Source organism: Camelus dromedarius, chromosome 3 (genome assembly GCF_036321535.1).
Source record: "Camelus dromedarius isolate mCamDro1 chromosome 3, mCamDro1.pat, whole genome shotgun sequence".
Lineage (NCBI taxonomy): Eukaryota > Metazoa > Chordata > Mammalia > Artiodactyla > Camelidae > Camelus > Camelus dromedarius.
This window is the reverse complement of record NC_087438.1, coordinates 64768386-64780296: the sequence shown is the minus strand read 5'-3', so window position 1 is coordinate 64780296 and position 11911 is coordinate 64768386. Positions and strand designations below refer to the sequence as shown.

Here is an 11911-nt window from a genome sequence, read left to right as displayed (position 1 = left end):
TAAGTTCTTTCTGGTCCCACTTACTTGTATATTCTACTGTGTGCTGAGTTATAGATGATCAGTACCCAGGGTATTATAGTACAGTGTGTGCACGAGGCAGCCAGAACAGCGCTGTCCATAAATCACTGGCATGGAAAAAGTGCGGTGAACCAACTCAACATGAGCCTTTCTGTGAACTGAGCAGAAAGGACTCCGAGGAACACCACCTTATACCTCTTCTCTATAACATTTACTTGAAACACTTGGTTGTACACACATTTATTTGCTCTAAAAATCAAATGAAAAAAACCTTTATTTGAAATTTCATAGAGGCATTGAGAGTACTTTGGCTCACTGAACAGATTTCACATCTCCTATGGCTGGGCAGCAGTTGTGTGTGTCTTCCTTATTTTGAGACTGTCTGCCTTGACTGGAGAGAAACAGAGCCAAGGTTTATTTGGTTTTGATATCAGGCAAATTAACTTTCTTATTTTTAAATTCAGCATGTAAATTGATCCCATTTTTAAGTGTAAAAATGTCTGCTATATATTTGGAAAAACTGAACAGTTAAGATTTAAGCATTTCAATGTGTTTAAATTTTATCTAAAAAAAAACCCCAAAACAAAAAAACAATCAACAGGGAAGGTGGGGAATGCATGCAAAGATCATTGAAACAAGAATGGAAAAATGCTGATAATTATTGAAGGAGGGGTGGTAAGAGTCTGTCATATTACTTTGTTTACTTTGTATATATTAAAATTTTTCCGTGATAAGGTCTGCTGTATCAAGTAGTAATTTACCCCCCAAATTTTTCGTAGATTTTTTTTTTCTGCTTTTCTTCACTTTGGTTTCTCCAGATTATTTTCATCTTTCACATTCCAATGCACATTCCAAACCTATAACCTTAAGCTTCCACTCAATCCAGAAGATTGGATGAAATGTTTTCTATAGGTCCTGATAGTGATCCTTACATCATACTAAGTACATGTGCTTTTGAACCTCTCATTTATATGATTGTTAAAAATAATAACTGTGTCTCTGTTGGAAACAGTTAATCACCTTTGGTATTGGAGCAAGGTTATTCTAAAAGTACTTTCAAAACATACACAACATTTTTCATTGTCATATAATTTTATCTGGAAGAACTCTGAATTACTTTGTAGACTCCAGTGGCATAAAAATCAGAGTCACACTTAAAAGGCTCATCAGAAAGAGTCACATAAATATTCCCATTGTCCACTGTCACTTTATGAATCCTTTGCTTTATTCCTTTGGAACACCACTTGGGTTTTGCTGATGGATCTTTAGGGTTTATAGACTGATACAGTCCTTCTCCTGTTGCCAAAGTAATTTTGTATTTATGCCAGGGGCAAACTATACATGGTCGTCCATCAAATTCCTGGGGAAACAAATAACTGATTTTAATAATATGACATTTCCAACATTCACAATAGACCTCAGACTCAGAACAGAACCAATTGCAGAAGAACCAGGTTAAAAAACAGGCCAGCTTCTCTTTTTCCCTCTCATTTACAAATTATTCAGCATAAGGCAGAACCTAATCTTGGCTGTCATCAAGTCCCTTTTGCAGCTGATTAGACTCCCAGTGTTTTAGACCTCTATCAGAAGATAGCTAGCTCAGGCAGCTAAACCACGTGACTGCAGCTGTGTTATCTGTTAGATACTAATGTCACTGCCTTGACAGAAACAGGGCAAGGCCTTCAAGTGCTTCTAGATGAATTTTCACTAGCTGGTGGAAGAATGGTAAACTTCAGATATAATTTCAAGAGATTACTTAAAGGCATAAGTGCATATGTTAACTGGAGAGCAATTTATGATCCAAAGTAGTTAATTCCCGACTTTTTAACTGTCTTAAAGCAGTGGTTCTCAAATTTTAAAGAGCATGGGAATCACCTAGATCTTGTTTAAATGCCCATCTTGATTAAGTGCAGTGGGCCTAGGGCAGGGCACAAGATTCTGCAGTTCCAAGACACTCCCAGGTGTCACCAGTGTTGCTGGTCTACAGACCACAATTTGGGTAGAAAGGTCTTAGAGCTCTCATTGTGGTCTGAAACTGAGGGAAATTCTTCCACATTATCATCCAGATGCTTATATTTTATCTTTATACCAGAAGAGCAGAAATGCTGTTTTGTACTCCCACAGAACTGTCAGCAAACAACATTTTAATCATAAATTCATATTCATAAATGTAAACACACATCTTGTAACATGAGGACAGGTGTGCACTAGGTAGATATGATGTGTAGAGAGAATGGAACACTAGGTTTATTTAAGCATGTATTTTATACCAGAGAGAGAGAGAAGAGAGAGAGAGATCAGTTTCATTAAAGAGAAAACAAGAAATTAAGACAGCTTGTTTGGGAATGTAAGGAAGAAATACAATTCCCTCATTCCTTCCTCAGTTAACCCCTCAAAGTGTTGTTTCTTTCTTAAAATATACACATCTATATTTTTATTACATTATACAAGTTATACACATTGGAAAAAATTCAAACTGTGCAGAAGTGTATAAAGTAAAAAGAGAATGTTATTTTTATTTAAAAAATGCAATCTCATTAGACTTACTATTATATGACTTTTTTCAATCAAAACTACATCGTTGACATCCTATACCAACACACATAGATCTGCCTTATTAATTTAATGGTTGTATAGTATGCCATACCATGGCTATTCACAATTTAAACTGTTCCCTATTGTAAAACATTTAGATTGTCTTCAGTCTTTCATTACAATAAATGTTACAATGAGCCTCTCCCATATCTATATATCTGTATCTGTATCTCTATATATGTACTTAAACATTTGTGCACTAATATGCAGGGTAGATATCTCAGTATATTTGTTAGGTAAGAAGACATGCATATTTCTCATATTTACCTGTAAAATGGTTATCTTTACCTTGTAGGGTTGTGAATTCCTAGAATATTGGCAATTATATTCAAAGCATTAAAATATAGTTCAAAGCCAAATATATATTATTTTTGAATAAAGAATGAAATATAGTAAGACTATAAGTAGGAAACATCTGGGTTTGTTGAGAACAGATTTAATTTTACATACCTCTATTTCTCCCAAATGTAAAGGTCCTCCTGAGTCTGCAGAGGAATTGAATATTACATCTCATTATTAAAAAAGCTGACATTTTGACAGTTTTGTGGATAGTAAACAAATACAAGGTTTACAAGTGAAAAGTAAAATCTTACGGTAACAGCGAATATCCATAGCATGATATTCTCCTTTGTGGTAGAAAATGACCACTTCTCTATCGTGGACAACAGCTGTCATTCTTTCAGACTTTTTAATATCGTCTTCTCTGCCAACACAGACAGTAGAATATGTCTTCATTTCAGGATCTTGTTCAGAGCCATCAAAATCCATGCTAGTGAAACAAACAAACAAAAAAAGAAAGAAAAAAAAAACGGCAAGTCATCTTCCCTAGTTTGGCTACACTTAACTCAGAGATAATCATATTATAAGAGAAGTCTGATTTCTCTGAGACTGATGCAGGCACTTTTTGGGAGCTATATAAAATAAAAAATAAATAGTGGATTGTGGTTAGTCATGATTTTGAGTGAGAGCTCTTAAAGCTTGCCAAAATTAGGGAGGACTCCCCACTTGGAGGCTGGATTTGTTTTTGACTCATTTCATTGCATGAGACAGATATTTCAGAACTCCTAAAACAGGTAATGAAGTTCTCACTATCCTCTTACTCCCTATCGAGGTCAGTGCTAAACAGCATCTGCTCATTCTCAGTGTTGTTTTCAGCTTTGGTTGAAGGTGGGGCTCTTCAATAGTCCGAGTAGTCTTGGACCTCTTGGTTAAGGTGGCTCTCTTGGTTTTGCCCCGAGTGGACAGCCACCTCTTATAGATGAATCACGTAACTGTATTCTAGTAGAAGGGAGTAAGTGTGAATGGACACCTTTCATTTTCTTAATGTGGATAGAAAATTCTGTCTTACTTGGGGAATTGTCTTGTCTTATTCAAGAAGATGATGTTCTCTTCAATTAATTTATAAAAGAAGATTAAATTTGAGAGAATTTGCAGGTATTCTAAATACACTTTTTTCTCAGCACAGATATTTAGCCTATTTCTTTGAAAGCAACCCTTTCAAAGAGACCTGTATACTTTAAGAACATAGTCATAGTCTCTTAATTTCATATGAGAAAGAAGTATCAAGATATATCATTGTTAGGGATTTCAGGCCCCATGTAGAGGATTTTCCTAAGGGCTTCCCATATGGGGGTATTTAAGGTTTTTTTTTTTTCCTTTCCTATGATGGTTTCTGAATGAAACTATATATCCTGCTTTGCCAAGAATTTCTGTATTTATTATTTCTCCACTTCCAATCCCAAATCTATCCTATTATTCCTACCTTCTTTTCATTAGAGTTGCTATCCCAAGGTTTCTGGAAGCATTCCTGCTTTTCCTGCCTATCTCAGGATTAAGATTGTGGTGGTCCATAACTTTCAAAAAGTGTAGAGAAGCATGTATGATGTTATTTTAGGATTGACAAAGAGCTCTGTCTCCTGGGCAAGAGCATATTTTGAATCTATGCATGTAATGAAATATAAATCACAAGGCAAAAATTGAGAACACTCAAAGGGTTTTGCTTTTTCCTTTATCTCCTAATAATTACATTATCAGATAGCCCTGCATGGTGTCTGCCCTCTGCTCGGGAATGGGAATCTTCAACCATCTGAACAATGTCCAACTCTGCAGCTAGCATAAGGCAAGCTTACTCCACGATGTAGGTGGGCAGGAAAGAGGCTGCCCACAACATTCAAGTATAGGATGCTGTGTGTACCTGGACCATTATCTTAGAGCAAGGCTACTTCAACCCCTTTATTGTATGATAGAAAAGAAAGACTCCTGGTAACATCTAATCACAACCTACTTTTATCTTTCGGACACTGATGGACAAGTTTCTCTGTAATCTATTAGGGAGAAATATATGTTTGAAAAAGCAAGCAGGCAAAATTCTCAAAGGGTAGCTATTGACAATAATATCTGGCACAGCAGAATTATTAAAAAACTGTCTTCAACAATGGATTTTCAGATTCTCCTTCTGCAAAGTTCTCCTTCCTTGTTAGAGATGGTCATTCATTTGATATTTTATTAACAACCAGTATGTGACTGGCATCTCAAGAAAGCAGCACAGATAAGGTCTCTGCCCCCTAGAAATTATATTCTAGTTACTGAGATCAGTAATAAGTAAACAAATACACAAGTAAGATAATTACACAATGTCATAAGAGACATGAAGAAAATGAACTGGGTAGTGAAATGAGAGAAACAGAGGGAGTCCATTTTGCAAAGAATGGGCTGGGAAAGTGACTCTGAGACAACAGATGAGCTGAAACCTGAAAAGTACAAATGAACTAGACATGCTAAGAACTAGAAGAGAATTCCAAGCTGAATGAACAGCAAAAACCTGAAGGAAGGGAAAAAAAAAAAAGGCTTAGTTGATTTGAGGAACGAAAGGAGACACTAGCATAATGAAATTTGTGAGACAGGAGCTAAGTCATGCAGCATTGTGTGTAGATTTTATTCTAAGAACAGTGGGAAGGCTGACATGATCAGTTTTTAAAAGAATGCCCTGGCTGAGTGGAGAATGGATTGTAGCAAAACAAGAGGAGACACACAGAATTCAGAAAGCTACTGCAGTAGTCCAAGGGAGAGAAGATGGGGGCATGAATCAGGGTGTTGATTCTATGGGGGAGAAAAAGTAATAATAACAACAATATAATAATAATAATGGCAGTAGCTAAAATTACATTGTGCTAACTACAGGTCAGGCACTATGTTTTAAGACTTAACATTTATTTAATTAACTAATTGAATCCCCCAACATGTTACTACAAAGAAGGTATCATTTTAATTTTACTACAAGAAAACTGAGGCACAGAGAAGCTGGGCTGATGAACTGGAATGAAGGAGCAACAGAAAAGAAAGAAATAAGGATAGCTCCCAGGTTTTAGGTTTGTGCCACTAGGTAGATTATGACTTGTGATGGGAAAGACTGAGAAAGGAATGCTATTTTGCAGGAATGGAAAAATCAAGAACTAGCGACATTTGGCACATACTGAGTTGAGGTACTTAAGAAACATCAGGTGGAGATACCAAGTCAGCAGTCAGGTATCTCAGACTACAGTTGAGAATCACTAGAGAGAGAAATCTGGGAGTTTTCAAATTACCAAATTCAACAGGATCACTTGGAGGAGAAAGTGTCGATAGGGAAGAAAGTCTCATATAATTCCTAACGTACATTCATCATTTAAAGGTCATGCAGAAGAGAGCCTGAAGAGAGGCAAGACCAGTAGAGTTTTCAGTTTATTGCTAATCAAATGAAATTCATTCAGTGCTCACTTCTCTATCTTATATTCTCCTCAAATGGTAAATAAATGGTAACCCAGCAAAAAAGGAAAGCAATGAGGTAAAATCCATTCCAATGCTGGCCACCTCTACATATCAGGCAATGAATGATACATGAAGAAAACATGGGCTTCCTAGGAAACTCTGTCCCAAAACTGTGGTTGTTTCATAGAGCTGGGCCTACCTTATACCCTTTTCCCCTTGTAATTTCACTTAATTCCCCAAACCTCCACTCTCATAGAAATCAAATACTGGTTAACATCTAAGTAAGGGCTCACATCCAGAATTAACTATTACTACTCTTTTTTCCCTGTGTTTCTAAAGTTCATCTCTTATACTCCTTTTGGTCAAAATAGAAATTAAAAGGAAAAATCAAGCCTAAGAAATTTCTCAATATTGTTCACAGTTACTAGCTCAAGGGCCAACTTTATATAGGTCTGATCCAGTCTGTGACTCAAAATAATATTAATATACATCACTGTATAACATACCATCTAGGAGCCATTCTTTTGCAATTCAAAGTTAAGTACACAGTCAGCCTTAAAAATAGTATATGTGTGTATTTTAAACACAAAATAACTCTTTAGTCATAATGTCTTAATAGATGTTTATTTTTGACACAAGCCTTTCAAAACAAAAAGTAAGGACAGTTCTAAAGGTGTGACAAGACTGGGTTAACTCAACATTTTCATTATCAATTCCATTTTAACAACTGCATCATTTTATGGAAATTTTATCAGAGTAGGAAACTACAGAAAGTCCCAGATAACTTGAGAGGTATCCAACTCTGCCTTATACAAGATAAGGAATTACATATAGAAAAGGAAAGGAAGAGAAATCTAAGTGATGTTGGTTGTACAGACCCAGTTAATGTTAATAGGAAGTTTGCCATGGAATTTTCATGATATTAAACACACATACACTTGTCTACAATTTAAGATATTTAACAAAATTGTATACCACACATCAGCTTCAAATGAGCATTCTAATTTTAGGGAGGTGATCCTTCCTAATCTACATGTTCAAATACAGCAATATTGTCATATTTCATAGGAACTTATTATAGTATCAAGCAAGTGACAAAATACATGAGATGTGGAGTAGCATCAGAAGTTAATTAAGTTCTCCCCAGCTCCCAAATAAATGAGAACCAAACATAACCCTCCCTCAGGTTTCAGAATCTTAGAGCCAACAGTCTTTGCAGGGTTTGCCCCCAACCAGGGAAAAACTAGGGAACTTTGCAGGGGCTGATAAGAAATGAGCAGAGAAAGCTGGGACTAAATGATAAAGATTTCAGGGAAATATGATTAGTCTTGCATTTTGCTTAGAAAACTATTATCTCATTCTTCAAAGAACTGTTCCCTCTATGCATAACAAATGGTTCTGTCTATGATATCTGGTGACTATAATTAACATCCATGTTATTCTTAATTAAATATTGTGGATATCATGGTCCATTCAGACAACAAGAGTCAGTGTGTTCACCTTGATTACTGTTACTCTGATGCACTATTCACATGCTCCTGCACATTTCCTCTAGTTTGAGTCAACTTTAAGATAGTAGGATCTTAACAGAATAAGAAAAAAAGAAAGAAAGAAAGAAAGAAAAATTAAATGGTTTCTCCAGTTTGAGCCCTAGGAGAAGAAAACTTCCTTCTGAAAAGTTTGACCATTTTGTTCCAAAGTTCTCTTCTAGAAGTATTTTTTGGCCTGTGCTTAAAATAAGGTTTCTAAAGGTGCTAACATTACATAAAATTACAAATTAGCTAAATGGCTCCTTAGTCCCTATTACATACCTTTCCAGAATAGGGCATCTATTCAGGTTGAAGTTTTAAAAAGCATAAGTTAAGTTTCTTACAGGGACAAAAGAAACATGAAGTTAAAGGAACTTGTAATTCCTCTTGAGCACAAAAGCACTAAGGTCCTTTTACTAAGTCTGGGGACTTGGCCTATACGTTATCAGAATGCATAGCTCCAGGGTGACACCCTTGCTTTTAGGTTCAGAGAAGAGAAATGCCTTAGCTTTGTATCTCTTTGGCTGGCAGAATAACAACAGATACAACTAGCTGTCCTTCAGTGAGTGCCAACTGCTTGGATTCTTTGCATATATGAATTCATTGATCCTCAGAAAGATGCCAAGGGGTACGTATTATACCTATTCTCCAGATGAGGAAGCTAAGGTAAAGGATTTTCTTTAACAAAAAGCTTGCCCAAACCCACAAAGTATCAGGCAAGATTCAAACCGAGATCTTATGGGTCTAAACTTTGTGAACATTCATATATATAAATCTTAACATTTTATCTAAGTAGTATCCACGGATTTATAAAAATAAGTGGCCTGTAAGTACACTATCTTGAAGGTTCAAAACCTTTCAGCAAAGTCAAGGGGTGTGTGTGTGTGTGTGTATACACCATTTATATATGCAGAGATGATAGTCCTGATTTTTTAAATTTAGGAACGCTACTATGCAAGAGTCTTGTCAACAAATGTTTAAAAGGGAATACTTCCCTAATAATTTAATAAAGTCACGTAGCTGCCCTGGAACTCTCTACTGCCGTCTGTGACACGAGATCTTTGAGCACCAGGTGAGCTCACCCGGGTTTGAATCCCGGCTCTGCATGACTTAAGCCCAGCAGCTATATTTCTCTGTGCGCAGTTTGCGCAGCTAGAAGGCGGCTCCGTACCTCGGACCGTGGTGAGGGATACACGCTTCAGCACCCATGAAGTGTTTGGAGTAGGGCCCGACCGTGGGAAGCGCTGCGATCGTGGTAGCGGTCATCTCTAAGGTCCTGCAGCTCTGAGAGCTTATGCGCAATGACCTCACGCTGTGTTTAACGCTTTAGTAAAGACCGCCTGCCGTCCTTAGACGGAGCGGCGGTCCAGAACCACAGAGAGCCAGAGCGTGGCAGCCAGATGCGGCGGATCGTTCCGTCTGCAGACTTTAGGAGATGGACATCCAGGATGGCTGGGGCTGCAGGAACCTTGGGGCAGTTATGATGCGTGTGAGCGCACAAATGCCAGGAAGTTTCATTAAAAACGCCCCGCCGGCCCCACTGAGGCGGCAGTTCCGGGGTGGGGGCCCAGACTGGACGGGGAACGAGCTCGGCGGGCCTCGCAGTACCCGAGGGGAAGGCTGCCCTGGGGGTTAACGGTCAAGGAACGCGGGATCGCGGCCAGCAAGACCGCAGGGCTCAGAAGGGCCGGCAGCAAAGCTACCCGTCAGCTGCGCGCCCCTGCTCCCGGCCGCCGCCGCCGGAAGTCCGTGCCCAGGCCCGCCTCCCGGGCGGAAGCAGCGAGCTCGGGAGCCCCGCCCCGCGCCCGGCCGCCCCGCGCCGCGGCCAGAACCGAGCTTACCTTCCTCGAGTCCCTCGCTCCGCTCCGACAGAGCCGGCCGCCGCGCCCCCCGCGTGTGGCTACTGCGCGAGCCAGGGCTCCGGCCACGGCGTGGATCTCCGCGGGGCGGGGCGAAGCGGCCCACGTGACACGAGCGCGCCCGCCCCCGGGAGGGCCTCTGTGGCGCCTGGGGAAGCGATGATCTCCCCCTGACGGCGACCGCCGACCCACAGCGCTCTGCCAGGACCTCCGAACTGACAGTCGAGTGTTTGACGAACGTAGGTGCCGTCAATTTATTTCTAAATGTTTGTTTAGCTTACCACATTTACCCAGATTTTTAAACGCACCCAGGGATCTTACTTCTAGGAATTTACCTTATAAAAAGATTTGCAAAATTTCTTAACGAGGCACATAATCGATGTATAAAGATGTTTATTACAAGGAAAGAATCACAATAGCTCAAATGATCAACAGGGAAATGGTTAAATAAAATACAGTGTAGACATGAATTACTTTGTAGCCACATACTCGAGCAGATTTCATGATACAATGAATTTGTTAAAAAGCAAAGTATGAGATACTATGTGTAGTGTGCTTTCTTTAGCGTAAATAAAAATTATTTCTCGAGATTCAGATATGTAGATATATACATAAGCTTTTTCTTTAAAAAACTTAACAGTGGTTACTTTGGAGGAGATGGATTTTCAGTTACATTTTTTGAACCTTTCAACTTTGTTTTTTTCTCTTTATACTTATCTGAATTTTAAAAAAAAACCCTCATACTTGTTTTCAGAGTTGGAAACTAGATGAGTCTGATCGTTTTGTTTTTTTTTTTTAAGTTTCCTTGGCTATCTTCTAATGCAATGGTTCTTAACTTTGGTCACACTTTAGTCACCTGGGAGTCATGATGCCAGGACCAGTGAAATAAAACTCCAGGGGCTGGTGGGGGGCAGGGGAATCTATCTATCTATCTATCTATGTATTTTTTCTAACTTCCCAAGTAATTCCAGAGTGATCTCAGGGTTGAAGACCACAATCTATGTTTTATATGTTGACATGCTGATCTTGGTTCCTAGAAAGGCCCCATGGGCCTGGGGCAGCTGAAACCCAGGAACTTTGTTCATTTACCCCAGTATACCATATAAATGCCTTTTTTTTTTCTATGAGCCAAAACATGTATAAGATTGAGAAGCTCACATTAATGGATTTGTTTCCAGTTCTATTTCTATTCTGTTCCATATAGTTTAAGGGTGACAGTAATATTTTACAGGATAATTTCTCTTTTGACCATTTGTTTCACTGATCCAAGCACAAATGAGCCATCTAGCTTTGACGAATCACTTCACCAGTGATAATAAAATATATTTGGATTTATTATAATTATTATATATAATATAATTATTATAATTTATGTTATCTATTATAATTTATGTTATCTGTTAGCCATCCCAAAGTGTTTTATGGTTTATAAGGTTTGCCATTTTAATAAAAGTACTTCTTTTTTGCTTTGGCATAATCCAGCATTAAAATGAGACACATCCTAGATCCACCAACCTTAAGTCTGATTTTGAGTTAATTGGAGACCTCAGTAAATATGCATTTATACATACAAAGCAGAATAAGAGAGAAATACAAAACTTTCTCTTATCTCTACCTAAAGTATTAATGTGATTGGTCATGTGAAATTATGAAATGCTTGGAAAGCTTTAGTGGGAGGCAGAATAAACTACTTCCCTCCACTTCTGCACATACCTGAATGCAGGCACACAGCCTAGATGGCACAGGCATGCACGTGAGTTAACAGCAGGAACCCATAAAGTTCATTTGAAAGTCATTATAGTTCAGAATAAAATTCATGATTCCTACTGTCATTTTCCTTTTCTTGCCTGCCTTCCCTCCCTCTCTGCCCCCACCTCTTTTTTTCTCTGCAATAGAGCAGTTCCATGCAGTGTGGGCAATACTCCCACAAAGTTCTACTTGAGGATATTTGGGGGCCATTTCTACCTCTCTCCTTGGAATCAATTTGCGTCTTCTGTTCCTTCCTCCATTTGTTCTTTCAGCCTTCCTTTTCCTACTAGTGACACCAAGTGGTAGCCCTGGCCTGAGTTTTGTTCCCAGTCACCAAAACCAGCTTTTCCTTTGTGATCTCGTCCCTCAATATCTTTGTCTGTGAATAGTTTCAAATGTCCCTTCTCACTTTTG

At 38.6% G+C, this 11911-nt stretch overlaps 2 protein-coding genes across 3 annotated transcripts in view; one reads left to right on the top strand and one right to left on the bottom strand.

Moving 5' to 3' along the window:
• Window positions 1-1091: 1091 nt before the first annotated feature.
• RFESD (Rieske Fe-S domain containing) lies at window positions 1092-9840 on the bottom strand. 2 transcript variants are annotated; one of them, XM_031448588.2, is made up of 5 exons: window positions 9731-9816; window positions 9061-9357; window positions 3207-3382; window positions 3064-3098; window positions 1092-1378 (listed from the first exon to the last, which is right to left on the bottom strand). In XM_031448588.2, the coding sequence occupies exons 2-5, from the start codon at window positions 9153-9155 to the stop codon at window positions 1112-1114; spliced, it is 573 nt and encodes a 190-aa protein (XP_031304448.1). In that variant the 5' UTR covers window positions 9156-9357; window positions 9731-9816; the 3' UTR covers window positions 1092-1111. The 2 variants fall into 2 exon arrangements, with proteins under 2 accessions (XP_031304448.1, XP_031304458.1); XM_031448598.2 differs by lacking the exon at window positions 9061-9357 and having other exon boundaries at window positions 9731-9840.
• Window positions 9840-11911, top strand: part of SKIC3 (SKI3 subunit of superkiller complex) — a 136786-nt gene continuing 134714 nt past the window's right edge. The window contains exon 1 of the mRNA XM_031448544.2: window positions 9840-9987. The gene's annotated coding sequence lies outside the window, so the exon portion shown is untranslated. The remainder of the gene's footprint in view (window positions 9988-11911) is intronic.